This window comes from Rattus norvegicus, chromosome 2 (genome assembly GCF_021556685.1).
Source record: "Rattus norvegicus strain SHRSP/BbbUtx chromosome 2, alternate assembly SHRSP_T2T, whole genome shotgun sequence".
Classification (NCBI taxonomy): Eukaryota; Metazoa; Chordata; class Mammalia; order Rodentia; family Muridae; genus Rattus; species Rattus norvegicus.
The window spans coordinates 145,295,649-145,315,004 of record NC_141535.1 but is presented as its reverse complement, the minus strand read 5'-3'; the positions used below and the strand labels follow the sequence as shown (position 1 = coordinate 145,315,004).

General features: G+C 37.6%; 1 protein-coding gene across 1 annotated transcript in view; it reads right to left on the bottom strand.

Moving 5' to 3' along the window:
- Positions 1-1,933: 1,933 nt before the first annotated feature.
- Aadacl2fm3 (AADACL2 family member 3) overlaps positions 1,934-19,356 on the bottom strand; it is a 39,549-nt gene continuing 22,126 nt past the window's right edge. The window contains exons 2-5 of the mRNA NM_001106436.1: positions 14,336-14,558; positions 12,907-12,976; positions 11,057-11,228; positions 1,934-2,586 (exon numbers count right to left, since the gene is read on the bottom strand). Of these exons, the coding sequence (NP_001099906.1) occupies positions 1,984-2,586; positions 11,057-11,228; positions 12,907-12,976; positions 14,336-14,558 (1,068 nt within the window). The 3' untranslated portion in view covers positions 1,934-1,983. The remainder of the gene's footprint in view (positions 2,587-11,056; positions 11,229-12,906; positions 12,977-14,335; positions 14,559-19,356) is intronic.

The window sequence follows — 19,356 nt, the reverse complement described above, 5'->3', positions numbered from 1 at the left end:
AAGGTCAGAGAGATCAGTGATCAGATTGCTGGTAAAACGGAAAAGAATCCTCAAACTGTAAAAAAAAAAATAATGGAAGTAATGCAGATAAGGATTACTTTATCAACTGAAATTCCTAATTTCCCAGAGTTACTCAACTTTAAACAAAAGCATGAAACAACTGAACACAACCATAAGGAGTTGCCAACAGTACCGGGACATCCAGTAACTGACAAGGATTTTAGTGGCTCCCAGTGGAAATGCAGTTATTTTTGCAGTTGTTGTTACTGACAGAGGGGAGAGTAGGCCTGGGTATCATCAGCTCAGACACCTTCTTAGGTTAGGAATACAATTTCTGTGTGGTCCTGAGTAAGGTAACCCAATCACAGAAAAAACACACATGGTATGCACTCATTGATAAGTGGCTATTAGCCCAAATGCTTGAATTACCCTAGATGCCTAGAACAAATGAAACTCAAGACGGATGATCAAAATGTGAATGCTTCACTCCTTCTTTAAAAGGGGAACAAGAATACCCTTGGCAGGGAATAGAGAGGCAAAGATTAAAACAGACACAGAAGGAACACCCATTCAGAGCCTGTCCCACATGTGGCCCATACATATACAGCCATCCAATTAGACAAGATGGATGAAGCAAAGAAGTGCAGACCAACAGGAGCCAAATGTAGATCTCTCCTGAGAGACACAGCCAGAATACAGCAAACACAGAGGTGTATGCCAGCAGCAAACCACTGAACTGAGAATAGGACCCCCGTTGAAGGAATCAGAGAAAGAACTGGAAGAGCTTGAAGGGGCTTGAGACCCCAAAAGTACAACAATGCCAAGCAACCAGAGCTTCCAGGGACTAAGCCACTACCTAAAGACTATACATGGACTGACCCTGGACTCTGACCTCATAGGTAGCAATGAATATCCTAGTAAGAGCACCAGTGGAAGGGGAAGCCCTGGGTCCTGCTAAGACTGAACCCCCAGTGAACTAGACTGTGGGGGGAGAGGGCGGCAATGGGGGAGGGTTGGGAGGGGAACACCCATAAGGAAGGGGAGGGGGGAGGGGGATGTTTGCCCGGAAACCGGGAAAGGGAATAACACTCGAAATGTATATAAGAAATATTCAAGTTAATAATAAAAAAAACAATTTCTGTGTGGGCTATTGATCCATTTCAAAATATGAAAATAATACTGCAAATAATTCTGACTCCCACAGATGAATGACTAGGTATCATCTTGAATTAGAAATCATTGTTTAAGAATAAATAAATTTTAGCCTTTTAAAATTAGAATAAAGTATATTTTCATAACTATACTTTTGAAGGTTTATTTCTTGAAACCCAAACCAATCCATATATGTATGTATGTATGTATGTGTGGTTATGTATATGTATATATAATTCAGTGCTACTTGCGTATATATGATTCCAGGAATAACCACTTATAATAGATATCCAATTAGGAGCTCCAGACTGAGCTTGGTCTTCCTAAAGTTCAAATATGAAAGCTTTGAAATGATTTGTAGTGAGGATACCAACATTATTCTCTACTACCCAGGAACATTTTGTAATAAGTAGTAAATAGACTTCATATAAAACGAATAAATAAAACAAAATCTAAAGCAATTTACCTGGGTAATGAGCACTCCACACAAATGTTACTGTTATGCTTCTCCCCACCACTCTCTCCTCACTCACTTATCATCCCACTCTCAACTCAGCCTGGAAACTGCCACAACCGTTTGAATATAATTACACTCAAATTATAGTGCTAGTTTAGAAATCATAGAGAGTATCTCAACTCATAATAATACAGATAGATGACAATGAAACAAATATCCCAAGTTTGTCAGTATAGAAAAATTCGCAAGGTAACTGTCCTAACATACCCAATTAAAATTAGGTTAATCCAAAGTTCAAGTCATAATTAAACTCTTTAATTTTAAAATGCTTAGGTTACATTGCTAACTAAAAGACCAACTAGCTACATGTACCATCACAGATTTTCTTTTAACCAAATTATATACTTATCTATTAATCTCTGGCCTAATTGTAAATGAAATGGCGCTGTGGCGAATGATACGGCTCCATGGATTCCATCCTCTATGTGGTCATGGGTGAAAGTAACTCCAACATTTCTGAGTCGTGTGACGTAAATAAGTCCATCGTCTCTTAGGATGTCATGCTCACATGTGAGGATATAAGTTAATGGCAATTTTTGTAACTGGGAATCATTGACCAACAAAGGTGATACTCTGCTATCCACAAGTCCTGGATGGGATGCACTAAGTTTTCCAAGAACTGGTTCAGTGTAAACATGGTTCTTTTTGTACTTCTCAGGAAGGAAGTCACTCCAGTTAACAAACTTGAATAGGTGTCTTGACTCCTTAGGCACATGAGCATTTCTCAGTATTGTCTTGGGCAATTCTTTATCTTCTGATAAATATAGACATGTCATCTTAATTGCTACCTTCCTTGTCAAAAAGGGACCATGTTCATATTCTCGAAAAGATGGCATTAAGGTATCAAGTGCCTGTAGTCCAGGATATAGCAAGGTTTGTGCTCTAATTTTGTTTTTGTATTCTGGGTCATCCTGTAGCTGTAAATATAACACAGTATGAGTGTTAATGAGTCGATAGCTTTTAAGCAGAAGGATTGGCACCTTGTTTTTATAACTGGAAGTGAATAAATTTACAAACCTAAAACAGTGTCTGATGATTACTCTCATATTTACTCATTGTTTGAAACAGGAACATGTTATTCCTTCTTCTTCAGTGAGAAAGTGGTACTCTCCTATCACACACATCCATTCACCCATGGCAAGAAAATGGGACCATGATCGGAAGAGTCCCAATGAAGAAGACAGAAGAGCTATGCTTAAAAATATTTTTTGTTTTTGGTGACAAGTTATTTTTATCTATATAGGACAAACATACTGCCTCCCAAGTGATCTCTACATAGGCATATGTCATGATGTCAAGTTTGCTTATAACAATATAATGACTATACTAATATACATATACATATACATATACATATACACATACACATACACATACACATACACATACACATACACATACATATACATATACATATACATTAAAGGAGCAGAAAGAATAAATATTATAAAACAGCATGTCAAAAATCCATTCAAACAGACATAACCATTTGTTGCTACATGTTGGACACAGTACTATCATATGTCGTACCTTTAGCTGATTAGTATTATAACATGACAGAAAATACAAAGAATACTTTCCAAAATCAGAAGGGCAGAAGGATGTAGTTGACCATTTTATGTGTCATTTGTCTTCACCAAAAACGGGAAGTGTCCTTAGTTTGTAGCTGTAAGGAGACTCTTCCCTTTCACTTTCTAGTCCTGCTCATTTCTGGAGAAAATGTACAGTGGTCTCCCAAGAATTGTCACTTAGGCAGCATATGTGTTTATACAGTAGTGCCACATCCACAAATGTTTGTCTCTACAGTCCTCCAGCCTAACACAGGGAGGATTACAATCTGTTTAGGTCAAGAACAGGCCTCCATCAAAGAAGTTAATTTAAATGAAATGAGAGGATTGATTGAACGACAGCACTTCTCAAGAAAAATCATCTGACAAACTCCAAAGTGCACACACAACAGACACAAAGTCAAAAATGTGCACATCGCAGACAACACAGTCCAGCAAGTTCCCAAGGAAAGTGAAGAAAGAAGTTTTTCCCTAAGAAAATGTTGTCAGATACTTGATCCTTCCCAGTGTCTTTAAGCTGGTGATTTTCCAAATTAAATGCAGTGTCCCAGATCATTCAGAGAATAAGGAGCACAAGAGTAAAACTGAAGCTGAGACAAGCAATAGCTTTTCCATGTATAACCTGACATTGTCCCCCGTGGAGGTACATGAGGACCAAGAAGATTACACTTCAATTAAGTTGTTCATGGCTCATTGAGACATGGCTCAATTGGTAATATCCTTGCCAGAACAAACCTCTGGAGCACGACCTAAAATTAGACCTGGTAATAGTGGCAGCCCTGCTCCAGTGCTAGGGTAGAGAAAGAAAGAAACAGCTGAGTTTATTGGAGATTTAATCTAACAGATGATCCTGGGGAGTTCCAGGATCATTGGAAAGTACTCATGATACAAACACACACACACACACACACACACACACACACACACACACACGTGTGTGTGTGTTTGTATATTATTTGTGTGTATATATGTATATATATGTATATCATATATATGATATGTGTATATGATTTTCAAGGCCAAACTGGTTTACCTATCAAGTTACAGGCCAACAGATGCTACACAGTAAGAATCTATCTCAGAAAGAAAAGAATAAAGGATGGAAAAGAAAATGAGGGAACAGCTGACTTCCACATGCTTAAACACATGTATGTACAACATATGTACATGCAAGGACAAACTCACATTCATATTCAAACGAATGTGAATACACACAGATACACAAAAAAAGAAAAGCATAACTACATTGAGTCTGTCACACATTAAGAAAAAAAGAGAATAATGGCTTTCCTGGCAGTATTTTAAACTCCACAAAATTTACATCAAGAGAAACCCAGAAGTGCCAGCAAGTCAGCCAGTTAACAAAATAGAAAGAGCTGAGGTAGGGAGTGTCTATATTTGCAGGTATCTTGAACCCCATTCTGAGCCAAACAGTTATTTCTTCAATGTCTTTTGTGTTAAAGCTGTAAGATAGGGGATATTCTAACTGTTCCACTGGGGACCCGGTTCTCAGTCCAATGGTTGGCTGTGAGCTGGACTGAAGGAGTGCAAAGGGTTTGCAACCCCATAAAAAGAACAGCAATATCAACTGACCAGACACCTCAGAGCTCCTAAGGACTAAACCACCTATCAATGAGTATACATGGAGGGTCCCATGGCTCCAGCCTCATATGTAGCAGAGAATGGTCTTGTCGGGCATCAATAGGAGGGGCTGCCAGGATGGGGCGGAGGGAGGGAGGGAGTGGGTGAGTGAGCACTGTCATAGAAGCAGGGGGAAGGGGATGGACTCCAGGGTGCTGGAGGGGACACCAGGAAAGGGGATAACATTTGAAATGTAAATAAAGAAAATATCCAATAAAAGGGAAAGAAGATATGGGAATATTTGTCTTTACCTCTAAGTACTTCCTAAAACCACCATCCTTTGTTATGAGAAACCCCAAAACAGTGGTTCCTGGTACACTAAAATACTTTCAGAATATCACATGCCAAATCTCCCAGAAGTCTAGTGAATAGAACCTTCACTTATTAGGGTCCTTTCTACATAAAAGGTAAATGATTGTCATTGCTCAGATTTATTAGCGCCATGGAAATCTGAGAAGTAATCACCAAAATTTTATCCATTAGTAAAGCCAGAGAAATCGTGGGGTCTCATTTGATCAAAAGGGGTCCAGATGCAAGACATGTTAACAAAACCACTGGCCCTTTCAGTCTTTTTTTTTTTTCGGAGCTGGGGACCGAACCCAGGGCCTTGCGCTTCCTAGGCAAGCGCTCTACCACTGAGCTAAATCCCCAACCCCCCTTTCAGTCTTTTATATATCACAGACTTTTGTGAGGTCACACCTATGCTTTCAGAAAAGGTAGTTACTTTTATCCCAGAGTCAATGTGTGGTGTTCAACTTTATATGAACCTGGAGACCCTCTCCTGCATTGCCCTCTACCAGAACCTTGGAAGGGAAACCACTGCAGTTGGATGGCGACCCCCTCCCTCCCAGCTAGAAAAGACACCTCATGCAAAGAGGTGTATAATAACCGCCATGTGATAAGCTTCTTGAATTATTTCTAGACTTTTCATGAAGCCACCTTTATGAACTTTAGTAAATGTTCCAAAGAAATGAAGAAGTAGGTGTAATAATGGTTGAGTGGAAACCCCTTATTCTTCCCAGTGCGGTTAACAAGCAGAGTGTGGAGAATAGAAGCAGCAAGGACAGGGTGTGCTGGTAGGCAGGATCTGTGCAGGTCTTACCATTCCAGCTCCAGCGCACAACATTTTCCACAAATATTTCAATCCCAATAGTCATACTTCTTCCCTAATATTGTCTACTAATTTAGACCCCAACATCCTTACCTATCTTATTTCAAAACTTAGGTCAGCTTTAGTCTTCTTCAGTTACATGATGCATAAAATGTCCAAGGATAGTGACCCTATACTGCCCACAACCACAGTGTTATCAGTCTGGTAACAATTATTGCAGGTGCTCTGAGGCAGTTTTAATTTTACCCGTAAGCATGCACCTGTACATTTGTGCGCGCAAACACCTAAGCAAGAGAATCACCTCATAAATTCACAGAACAATATACCTCATTTCCAATGCACCAATGTTCAATTCCCACCTTACATTAAAGACCATGTGTCATACTATGTCCTAAAAAGATATGCGTGATTAAAGCAAGTAGACTAGCAAGAACAGCCAAATCAATGAGATCTGAGTTTGACTGAGAGACACTTTCTCCACGAACAAGATGGATGCACAATGGAGTATACTTTCTAACACTGATCTCGGGCTTCCACATGCATGTAGGAATACACATGCAAAAACGTGTATAAACACACACAGTGACATCACACACACACACATGCACACACACACCTTTAAAGGCCTCTATATATAACATGAGCATGAACTGACATTTCATAATGTCTGTTCAGGGCCCTCCAGGATGCTGAAAGTGGTCGTGATTTGCTCTGATGACTCACTTTCAGTTTCCTTGACTCACTTTGCCCATCTGTACTGTTCTTAAGAAGCTCACAACACACCCTGAGTTCCCGAAGCAGCACACAAACTGTCTTACATTTAAAAACCAATGATGCATGCAGTCAACATCCAGTCTGCCAAGAGGAAAGATCAGCTGGGTTTGAAAGGAGAAACTTTAGAGCCTGGCTTGTGTTAATTTGAGTTCTGGCTTCAAATGTTGTACACTAGGCAAGATACCCTGTCTTGTCAAGGCTTGGGTCTCTAATGTGGAGTTTATAGCAGTAAGAATAATGTATAGGTTTTCCTTAATGTAACATTTTCCTTTGGGGTCATTGCTGTAAGAGTTCTGGGTTTATATCAGTTGCAGACCTTCCCCCTTCCAACTCCTCTCATGTGTCTCTACCACTGTCTCTGAACTCATGACCTCCCCTTCCTTAATTATATTACCTTTCTGGAAGATATTTTAGCTTGAGCACAGAAACAATCATCTTAACATTGTTTTTGTTGGGAAAGGCGCACACAGGGTTTCGTGAGGGCCAGCAGGGGAAAACTTGTGGTAATATTAAATTAAATTAAGAATATGAAGTCATTGTTTTTAATAGCTGAGTAGCACTCCATTGTGTAGATGAGCCACATTTTCTGAATCCATTCCTCTGTTGAAGGAATGTGGTCTCGTTCCAGCTTCTGGCTATTATAAATAAGGCTGCTATAATCAGAGTGGAGCACGTGTCCTTGTTATATGTTAGAGCATCTTTTGGCAGAGGGGGTAACTGGGAAAGGAGATAACATTTGAAATGTAAATACATAAAATATCCAATAAAAAATAGTTCTAAAAACTACCAAAGATAATCAAAGGCTATACTGTAACCCTTGAATATGTTAGGAATTTTAGAAATAGAACAGACAAGACTCTATGTAGATATATATATACATATATATATAATTTAAGATATGATTTTATCATATTTCTAAAATGGGAACTCTTCAAATTTTTTCTGAATAAAAGAAACAAAACAATTGAAGAGGAAAATCATCGAACGAAGAAAGGTGTCCTAGAGATTCAGCTCAGATGAAGCTTAGAATCTGTGGTCAACCAATATGATTATGATTAAAAAGAAAAATATTCTGAAAAATTAACTAGCAAATGCTATTAATAGATAGTTTTTGGAAGTTCCACAATCAGATATTCCTTTATTTTTCCTATAAAAAGTATTAAAATTTAATATTAATGACAGACATGTTGCCAAGCTGTAGAAATGTCTCAGCAGTTAAGGGCATTTGCTAAGTCCCAGTAAGTACTGGTGGCTCAGAACTGTCAATACCTCCAGTTTCTGTGGAGTACATTGCCACCTTCTGGCCTCTGGGAGTATTGCAAGAACACTAGGCGCAGGCAAACATGGGGGCAGAACCACTCACATGTGTAAAAATAATAAGTAAAAATGTAAAAGAAAAACACAAGGAGATGCTTTATTTATCTGTGTAAAAAGTAAGATCATTATAAATGTGGCTATTCACTTCCTGTGAACATGAATCAAAGTACACACATGCTTAGATTTCTAGGACCTATGAGGATTATTAAATTTACTTAGCAAATAATATGTGTCAATCCTTAAACATCATTAAATTTGACTTCTCAAAGCCTCACTCTCTCAAAGGAGCTATTGATTTTTGATGGCTCTTGGGAAAAGGGGAGTCTGTTTCCTTTAAGGATGTGGCTCCTGGTGACTTCCCCACCCTTGAGCAAAGCCCAAACATCTAAGAACTTCTGGGCAGCACAAGCAGTACTTGCTGGGTGTCCTGATTTGTTTTTGCCAAACCAGGACAACATAGAGATATCTAAGACGATGAAACTACTTGGAATAAATGTCTCTGTAAGATTAGCCCGTGGCAAACCTGTGGTATATTTTGGCAACTAGTGATTACTGTAGGAGTACCCATCCAATTGTGGGGAATACAGCTTCTGGATGGGTGATCCTGGATGATACAAAGAAGCTGACTGAGAAAGCCATGAGAATTAGTCCAGAAGGTTGAAAGTCTCTTAAAGACTCTATCAGGGCCATCTATCAGATATTTTGATTCAAGAACCACTAAAATGAAAATCTTTAGTTACCTAGAACAATCAATACTGGTTGCTTGGGCTGAAGAATCAGCTGTGACTAAGCCACTATCCAAAGACTATACATGGAGTGACCCTGGGCTCCAACCTCATAGGTAGCAATGAATAGCCTAGTAAGTGCACCAGTGAAAGGGGAAGCCCTTGGTCCTGCCAAGACTGAACCCCCAGTGAACGTGATTGTTGGGGGGAGGGCGGTAATGGGGGGAGGATGGTAATGGGGGGAGGATGGGGAGCGGAACACCCTTATAGAAGGGGAGGGGGAGGAGTTAGGGGGATGTTGGCCCGGAAACCGGGAAAGGGAATAACAATCGAAATGTAAATAAGAAATACCCAAGTTAATAAAGAAAAAAAGAAGAAGAAGAAGAAGAAGAAGAAGAAGAAGAAGAAGAAGAAGAAGAAGAAGAAGAAGAAGAAGAAGAAGAAGAAGAAGAAGAAGAAGAAGAGACTCATATCACTGAGTCAAAATCTCCTGATAAGGGTTTCCTCAGGGTCAACACGTGGAGGTTGCACTCCAGGTGGGGTCAAGGTTTTACTTGGTGCTGGCGGTTGAACTTGGCAATATATAGTTTCACAGGTGGTGCTGGTTTTTAAGTGAATGAAGGGATCGTGGGGAGCAGTCAAAGCATGGCAGGCACCATGAGAGGCCCATAGAGGCTACTGATGAATGTGAAGCCGCAGGGCAGATAGAAGCCTAAGGACTGAAAGGTTCAGGGAAAGAGGTTGAGTCTTGGCACTGTGGGGCAGGGTTCATAACCCTGAAGAGAGCACAGGCAAAACTCTCTCAGTAATTGGTAAGCCCAGATGCCATGGAGACCACAACATTTTGGAGATGTCAGTAACACAGCAACAGCTATGGGGGTAAGCTAGTCACAGACTGTGAGACATGCTGCACGTGCTGTGGCCAACCTTTTGGAGTCTGTATAGTGACTCTTCAATGTCTGGCATTGAGTTGTGTTATGTTGAGCATTTTCTTGCTTTATTCTGATTATGAGTATGCTCTGATACTTTCTTCTTGAATACAAAAGCATTTAACTAATTGATTATCTTATAGAAGCCCACAGTTGTAGACTTTGGAATTTTAGGGAGACTTTGAATATTTTACAGTGACTGAACCGTCAAAGTCTTGGAATTTGCACAGATTGCAGGACTTTTAAAGTTGGAATATGTTGAATATTGATATAGTAATATTAGTGCAAGATGTTATAATAAACAAGAGAAGAAAGGCTAGAGTTGAATAATGATGTGTTTCTGAGTCAAGGTGACAAGAACTCAACTTTCCTGGCTGGTTCAGTTTTATTTCATTTTGTTTGAAAACATGACAAAGGCTAGATTTATTTGAAAGAAAGGAACAATGAAGAAAATGCCTGTTAGATTGGTCTATGGGTGAGACTATGCAGTATATTGTAAACAAGTAATTGATTTCCCCAGCCCATTATGGGAGGTTCCATCCTGCATAACATAAGAAAGCAAGGTGAGCAAGCCAGGAAGAACAAGTCATTGGGTACCATTTCTTCATGTCCTCGATTCATGGCTTTCTGTGTTCCTGGAGAAATGTAAGCAATCTGCTCCAGCCTCCTGCTCCATCCAGAGATAAACCCCCTCCCACTTCCATGTTCTTTCTACCATGATACCTTGTCACACCACAAGCCCATAACTCATTTCTCTTTAACTACTTCTTGCCATCTTTTCTAGTCAGAGAGACAAGAGAGCAATTAAAGGCAGTGATACCAACGTCACAAGAGATTTTACAATTTATTGTTAAAAAGTTAGCAGTAAAGCTTATTTTAAATGGTAGGTCATAGTTATTGGTATCCTTTTAAAATTTATATGAGGTAGGCCAACTTGAGAAGAGTTTAAAAGGAGTTAATGGTAGACCATTTCTCTAGCAAGCATTGGATTCAATGCCCAGTAAATACAGAGAGAGAGAGAGAGAGAGAGAGAGAGAGAGAGAGAGAGAGAGAGAGAGAGGAGGGGCAGACAGACAGACAGATAAACATGCAGAGAGATAGATGAAAAAGAGAGAGAACAGGATTATGAAATCCTTATTTAATATTACTTACTTAAAGTCAAAACTCAAGCTAAAATCATGCCAAATAAATAAATTTACTGGGTTATCTTACATTATATAGATTACAGTCCAAACATCATGGAAACACAAAACCCAAAAGATTTCTTTTGTTTTAGCACTAAACTGTATTGGTTTGTACCATAGATAATATGTATGACATACCAGTTGAGTCACTGTTGCTGCCAAGGTACCCCCAGAACTGTCTCCTGAAATGCAGATGCGAGTGGGATCCACTCTGTATTTTGCAAGAACTTTATCCTGGAGAAAGAATTTGGTCACCAAAACACAGTCTTCTAGGGCAGCTGGGAATAGGTACTGAGGAGCAAGTCTGTAGCTTTAAAGGTAAATCAATCAATCAAACAAACAAACAAAAAGAGTGGAGAAATTTTGATCAAGTTCATGTTTTCAACTATCTCTCGATTTCCCAAGATTTTTTTTTAATTAGCCCATTTTGAACATTTAATTTCATCAACGAAACCTGGGCATACTAAAATTTACAATTTTAAAACAAGAAGTAGATTCTGGTTTCAAGGGTTTGGGGTACTGTTTCTACTGGGAGAAGAGTGAGGTAGGATGTGTCTCTGCCTTCAGAAAATCTGTAAGCTTCACCAAGCCCTCAATAGAGTCGGTGACTCAAAAGCAATTCATGATCATTGATTAGATAATTCAAGGAATTTAAAATCAGGGAACCTTAGAGAAGATCATTGGTTGTCTCTAGTTAGAAATTTATTTAGATCAAAATTCCACAGAATGGTAGAATTTCATTTAATAAACATGAGAATGTGAATAAAAATTAAAAGTTTTATATATAAACATGAAGTCTATTACTAAAATACTGTAATCCTTAACACAAAAGAATATCATAATTCATACTTGGCCCCTTCTTGCTCACCTCTCACTGTGTTCTGTTACAGAATCACAGCTCAACTGAGCCTCTCAGTTTTTTAACTCTCACTCTTAGACACTAAAATCTACAATGATTTCTTCAATTATTCACAGTTTTACAATAAACAATAATATTCAGTCAGTCCTTGTGAATTCTTAAATTTTAAGATGTGACTAAGTGTTTTTAAGTAGCTAAGTATCAACCAAGCAACATTAAAATATTATATTTCACAGTAAAGTACAAATTGACCAAAATAACTATAGAATGCTTAAACTAGATATACCTTATTAGTCTCTGTGTTTTTAAAAAGAAAACTTCTTTAAATTGTAATGTGGAAATATTTGTTAAATTGTAATGAGGGAAGCAAACTATCATTACTATCTAGAAATTCCACAAATGTAATTAATTCCCTTTGCTTTGAAGAGGTAGCTGTGAACAGGTCAGTACTGAGCTTTCTCATTTTTGCTACTTGACCCTACAATACCATCAGTCAAAATTCTTTATAGTGTTACTGCACAAATCAAAAATTTTGTAAACTAATTTCTTTACTATAATATTGGCAAGTAAAAACTAATTTCCTCCAACCTCACCCTGGGATTTAAGAAGTACAGAATACTTAAAGTAACAGGCATATATTCAACTTTCTAGTATATTGTTGGACATTTGAGCAGGGAAAATCATAAAATACTAAGGACTGTCATTGGGAAGGTTCTTGGAATATTTGAATGGTCCCAGCATTGGTTCCAATATTACTGGACCCAGGAATAATCCTAACATACTTTGTTTTTGTTGTTATGTTATATAAAGCCCAACACCCCTGAGACAAGATTGCAATACATTGCAGGCACATTGCCTGGGTGGGCTCTATGTTCCCAGAGCTATCACTGCTCTCTACACAAAGATTCTTACTCCTCTGTGTCTCACAGGTGTCTACCATAGCAGACATGGAGGCGAAACTGTGCCTTGTTGAGCACTCACTGGTATTATAGTAATTAGGAAAAAATTATAAATCAAAATTTCCTAGCAGTAGCCTAGCCACTGTTAAGGATTGTGTGACTTGGACTGTAAACCAAGTTTATCTTGGGAGGGCAAAGACCACAAAGATAAAGATTGTGAGGTCTCTTACTCTGGAGCAATAACAACGGCATCAAGTTTGTTGGCTGTCCATCGGTTCATGGAATCATACGGCAGCATCTCTGGAATGGAAGAAATAAATGGAGAATAGACCTGCATGCAACCAGGAAATGAAAACCCAACACATCTACGAATCATAACCTACTTGAATTGTGGTTAATTGATAGAAAACGGTATCAACACTTTTGTGACAACATAGAGGAAAAATCAGACTTACGAGACCATCTTATAACCTGCCTACTAAATTACTCCTGAACTGAGCCTGAGAAGTCAATATTTTGTCCTGAGAAGATAAAATCAATTTGGTCACAAGGAAATAAACAAGCTTGTACTCTGATGGCCTGCTGTGTTACCTCAGAAACTTTCCTCTGGGTTCATTGTGTTGCTCACTTATATGACCCTAGCTGCAGACCATAGTCTACAAGAATCATGCTCTTGTTCTTGTCTGGGGCCAGTTTCAGCAGGAGAAGGCCTATGCTTGAGCAGTACAGAAAGAAATGATACCAGGCAATATTGCACCAACAATGGCCAATGTGAAGACCGTAATCCCAAAGCTTTAGTAGTAATACATATTCTTTTCTTGATTTTCTTCTAGGAAAGGAAAAAGTGTATGCCTTGACTTTCTCAAAGTAACCACTTCCAAATCCATTAAACTGGCTTTAAATCAGAACTCTGGAAGTAAGTGAAGAAATTATAATCATCACTATAATACTCATAAAATCAGATAGTAACATAATTAATCTTTAAATATCTTTTAGAGTTCTTGTAATTTTTAATAATGGAACTTTAACTTTATATATATATATATACATATATATATTGTGGTAATTTTCAAAAATAAGCTTTTCCCTTATGCAAAGCTTAGACTTTTAAGAAAAGTCATACATATTTTATGCATTTACAAATAAACTTCATTACTTTTTTGAATATATGTGAAAATTTTAATTGTAGTTAAAAATCAGTCAATGTATTCTTTTTGTGTAATTTCTTACAGAAACTAACTATGGATTGTATCTAGTGACTATACAAAGAGTTAGGAATAAGAAAGGGTAAATTTATGATTAAAATCTTAACCAAAAACAATGTCAAAATGTATTTGGAAAACACAATTCACTTAAAGAGTATGAAACTGTATTCATGTTATAAAATATAATAACTATGCTATAAAACATAACAACTCCTATGACCTGCTTAAAGGGAAAATGAAATCACTGGAGGAGAAAGTGTATCAAGGTCATGAGAATACACAGAGTTCCATTTACTATAATAAATGTAATCAAAGAAAACCTCCATTTAAAAAATATACTTGGGGCTGGGGATTTAGCTCAGTGGTAGAGCGCTTACCTAGGAAGCGCAAGGCCCTGGGTTCGGTCCCCAGCTCCGAAAAAAAGAACCAAAAAAATATATATATATATACTTACTGAAGCTTCCCAATATAAAGGCACCACCATGAATGTAAATCACAGCTGGTCTCTTTCTTTCAGACTCCCTTTTGGGTAAATACAGACGAACAGGTATATCATTGAAGTCTGTGTCAATCACTGTAATGTTTTCATCTGAAACTGCCTTTGTATCTTGGATTCCCATTAATATGCCAAAAAACTCTTCAAATTTCATAAGACCCATATTTTCCAACCATGTGGCCTATTAAAACAACATCCAAATGCAAACATTAATATTATAATGTTAGTAATACTAAATACACATAGAGATGAAGTGGGAAAAGTTAGTAGGTGGTGATAATACTGTATTGTGTATGACACAGCCCTTGCCACCGATTATGTGGACATCTCAGATGGTGAGGAAAGATGGAAACCCAGAAGAGGAAGACTGCTGAAATAGTGTCTTCCATACATGGCAAGGCAGTTGCACTTAAAAACTCACAGATGCTCTGCTTATCTACATGAGATGCACACATGAACAAGCCAAACAATATGTAAGTGTAGATTGGAGGTTGTGATTAAAGAGACCCTAACCCCAACTCAGGAGCTATTGGCAGTTCCTGGCTACTAGGGATGGGAGAATCAGGTACCTTGAGGCATATGGCCCTTGGTCAGTTGCCTGATTCCAATATATGGCTCTATATCTACACACATAGTCAGCACCAACTGGACTAATTGAGTTATAGAAATATTTTGTAAAAGGACATGATGTTGAACAGGGTATGAAATAAGAAGGGTCTGGGAGAAATAAGTATCATTCCTACTTTAGAAAAATGTGAAAAATATTGTTGAACTCTAAAAAATGAGACTTTGTACATGTCCTACAACATGGACTATCATTTATGCCATAGGCATCTCAATAACTTCACCTGGAAGACTTTCATAAGATGGGGCCAATCAACATTTCATGATAGATATGGGAGTTATTCATGAAGTCCCAACCCAAACTCGTGGAAATACTGACAGTTAATGGTTGTGGTGGGAGTTCCCACTTTCTTCAGTAGTGTAGTTATCGTTATTCTTGTCCTGGTACATAATCTTCCTTCACGTTAAAAAACTAATTAAACCAAATGGGTCTTTGCAAAAAAAAAATACATAAAAGTAGAAAGAGAAAATTTTGAGAATAATTTCATCAGAAAAGAGGGGAGCTCATCTCATGAATGTATGGACTGTCAAACTTAAAAAAGAAATCTCAAGCATCCAAACTTTGGAAACAAAATAATTTCTTTTGACACCCCAAAATTTTGGTATTGTACTTTTCATTGTGTTAAGTTCTCCTTAAATGCTATTCCTACATGGTATTTTTAGATATTTTTAGATTTATGTTTTTTTCCTTGAATGCATATTTCCAATATTTATTTTGTTCAATCAATTTAGTTACAAATTTTAAAGTTGTGTGTGTGTGTGTGTGTGTGTGTGTGTGTGTGTGTGTGTGTGTAGGCACATATGTACTATGTGTCTATGAAGCCAGAAGATACATTCAAATATTGTTTCTCAGTTTCCATACTGTGTGAGTTAAGGCCTGCATTTCTTGGTCACTGCATATGCCAGTTCTGCTACCCCACGAGCTTCTAGAAATTCCCCTGTCCCATCTCCCCATACCACTGTGGGAGCAGCAGGGTTTCAAATTAACACTGTTGTGTTTAGTTTTATGTGGATATGAGAGATCCAATCTCATGTTTTCATGCATGGGCAGCAAGTGATTTACCCTCCAAGCCATCTCCCTGGCCTTTGATTCATTTCAGTGTTGAAATGTAATCATTTAGTTACCACATAACTAGTAGTCTGTTTCCATTTTTCAGCTACCAAGAACTTTCTTTTCTTTTCCTTAAATAAATCTCTTTTTATTTCTATAGCTGAAAAATAATCGCTCTTTAGTTTTTCTGTTTTCCTAACATGTAACTGTTACCTCAACTAAAGTAATTAAAATTTGTTTTGTTACTTATTTCAGAAGCATGTATTAATGTAATTATCTCTGGATAAAAGCATTAATAATTCTTGTCTTGATAATTTTAGTATAGATAAATATCTATTTTCTGTCAACAGTAATTTGATTCACTTTAGAGAGACACTATCTCTAATAGTTAAAGTATTTTATTGGCCACCAATTAATAAGGCATTGGTAAGTTAGATGCAATCTAATAAATCAGATGTAATCCCATGCTAGCTTTAACGGTCTTGGTGATTTTATTTTGACTCAAAAAATAATGAGAATAGTTATAGATCATTAATCTCAAAAACATTTAGAAAGTGAATATCATTCACTTTAAAAATTGTACGCCACCAATCTTCTTGACTGTCTTTAACAAATATAAATATATTCTCTTTTAGTCTTTTGATAACCTGACTAGTCAACTCCCAAAGTAAAAAAGTGACAAAAATAGTCTATATTCTTATTAGAAATTTTACAGCCCATTTGTCTATTTTACAGCCCAATTTTTCTATTGCTGTGATAAAATACCCTCACCAAAGAAACTTATAAAAGAAAGTATTTAATCTGGCTTAGGATTACAAAGGGTTAAATCATGAGAACAGAAGAAAGGCCTGCAAGCTTATATCTTTATCAAAACCAACAAGGCAGAGAGAAACCATTAGGAATCACAAAAGTCTTTTAAAACCTGAACACTGTTGCCCTCCACCAAATCCTTCCCAAACAATTCCACCAACTGGAACCCAAGTTGATACAAGCCACTGTGAGGCACTGCCATTCGAAACACCATGCCAAAGTGTTCAGAAAATCAATGACAAACCACAATTACCTGACCAAAAAGCAAAAAAGGAACAAAACAAATTTAACTATTTCACTGCGGGAAACCAAATCAAAGATAGAAAATGAGATTACCTGCATCTGAAGTTATGATTTTAAAATGATACTACAATTATGTTCCCTAAGCTAAAGGTGAATCCTCTGGGAACAGATTCAATAACAGACACCTTGTAAAAAATAAGTACACTAAGAATGACTCGATGAAAAGTTATAACAAAACTAAAACGTTATTTATCCAAAATATTTATTAGTAGACTTCAATAGTGAGAGGTAGAAGACAATAATTCAATAAACTTGAAAATATACCAAAAGAAAATACACAATCTGAAATAAAAACAGTAACTGAAACTAAAGGAAGCAGACCTAAGATCCGTGGCATGATCCTTAGTGATTTCATATATATAGAGTTGGAGAAAAGGGAAAGAATATTAGAGCAGAAAAGACCTATTTACTGAAATAATAGCTGAAAACTTCCAGATTTTTAGGTGATGCATTTTCATATCTAATAACCTTATCAATGCTTAGAAAAGACAATCACAGACCAAAAAGTAACTCATCATATACAAGAGCTTGCCATCAAGTCTGATGACCTGAGTTCTGTTTCTAAGACCCAAATAGTGAAAGGAAAGAATTTGTCTTTTGACCTTTAAGTGCAGGCCATGGCATAAACCTGCATCTATGAATGCAAATACACACAGAGAACAAATAAATTTAATCTATAGTTGTTAGCCCTTAAATTAAAATATACTCAGAAAAATCACAGTAAAAATGCTATCCTTGAACTCAAGCAGTATTACAGAGCAATAGTGATAAAAAAACTGCATGGTATTGGTACAGAGACAGACAGATAGACCAATGGAATAGAATTGAAGACCCAGAAATGAACCCACATACCTATGGTCACTTGATTTTTGACAAAGGAGCCAAAACCATCCAATGGAAAAAAGATAGCATTTTCAGCAAATGGTGCTGGTTCAACTGGAGGTCAACATGTAGAAGAATGGAGATCGATCCATGCTTATTACCCTGTACAAAGCTTAAGTCCAAGTGGATCAAGGACCTCCACATCAAACCTGATACACTCAAACTAATAGAAGAAAAACTAGGGAAGCATCTGGAACACATGGGCACTGGAAAAAATTTCCTGAACAAAACACCAATGGCTTATGCTCTAAGATCAAGAATCGACAAATGGGATCTCATAAAACTGCAAAGCTTCTGTAAGGCAAAGGACACCGTGGTTAGGACAAATCGGCAACCAACAGATTGGGAAAAGATCTTTACCAATCCTACAACAGATAGAGGCCTTATATCCAAAATATACAAAGAACTCAAGAAGTTAGACCGCAGGGAGACAAATAACCCTATTAAAACATGGGGTTCAGAGCTAAACAAAGAATTCACAGCTGAGGAATGCCGAATGGCTGAGAAACACCTAAAGAAATGTTCAACATCTTTAGTCATAAGGGAAATGCAAATCAAAACAACCCTGAGATTTCACCTCACACCAGTGAGAATGGCTAAGATCAAAAACTCAGGTGACAGCAGATGCTGGCGAGGATGAGGAGAAAGAGGAACACTCCTCCATTGTTGGTGGGATTGCAGACTGGTAAAACCATTCTGGAAATCAGTCTGGAGGTTCCTCAGAAAATTGGACATTGAACTGCCTGAGGATCCAGCTATACCTCTCTTGGGCATATACCCAAAAGATGCCTCAACATATAAAAGAGACACGTGCTCCACTATGTTCATCGCAGCCTTATTTATAATAGCCAGAAAATGGAAAGAACCCAGATGCCCTTCAACAGAGGAATGGATACAGAAAATGTGGTACATCTACACAATGGAATATTACTCAGCTATCAAAAACGACTTTATGAAATTCGTAGGCAAATGGTTGGAACCGGAAAATATCATCCTGAGTGAGCTAACCCAATCACAGAAAGACATACATGGTATGCACTCATTGATAAGTGGCTATTAGCCCAAATGCTTGAATTACCCTAGATCCCTAGAACAAACGAAACTCAAGACAGATGATCAAAATGTGAATGCTTCACTCCTTCTTTAAATGAGGAAAAAGAATACCCTTGGCAGGGAAGGGAGAGGCAAAGATTAAAACAGAGACTGAAGGAACACCCATTCAGAGCCTGCCCCACATGTGGACCATACATATACAGCCACCCAATTAGACAAGATGGATGAAGCAAAGAAGTGCAGACCGACAGGAGCC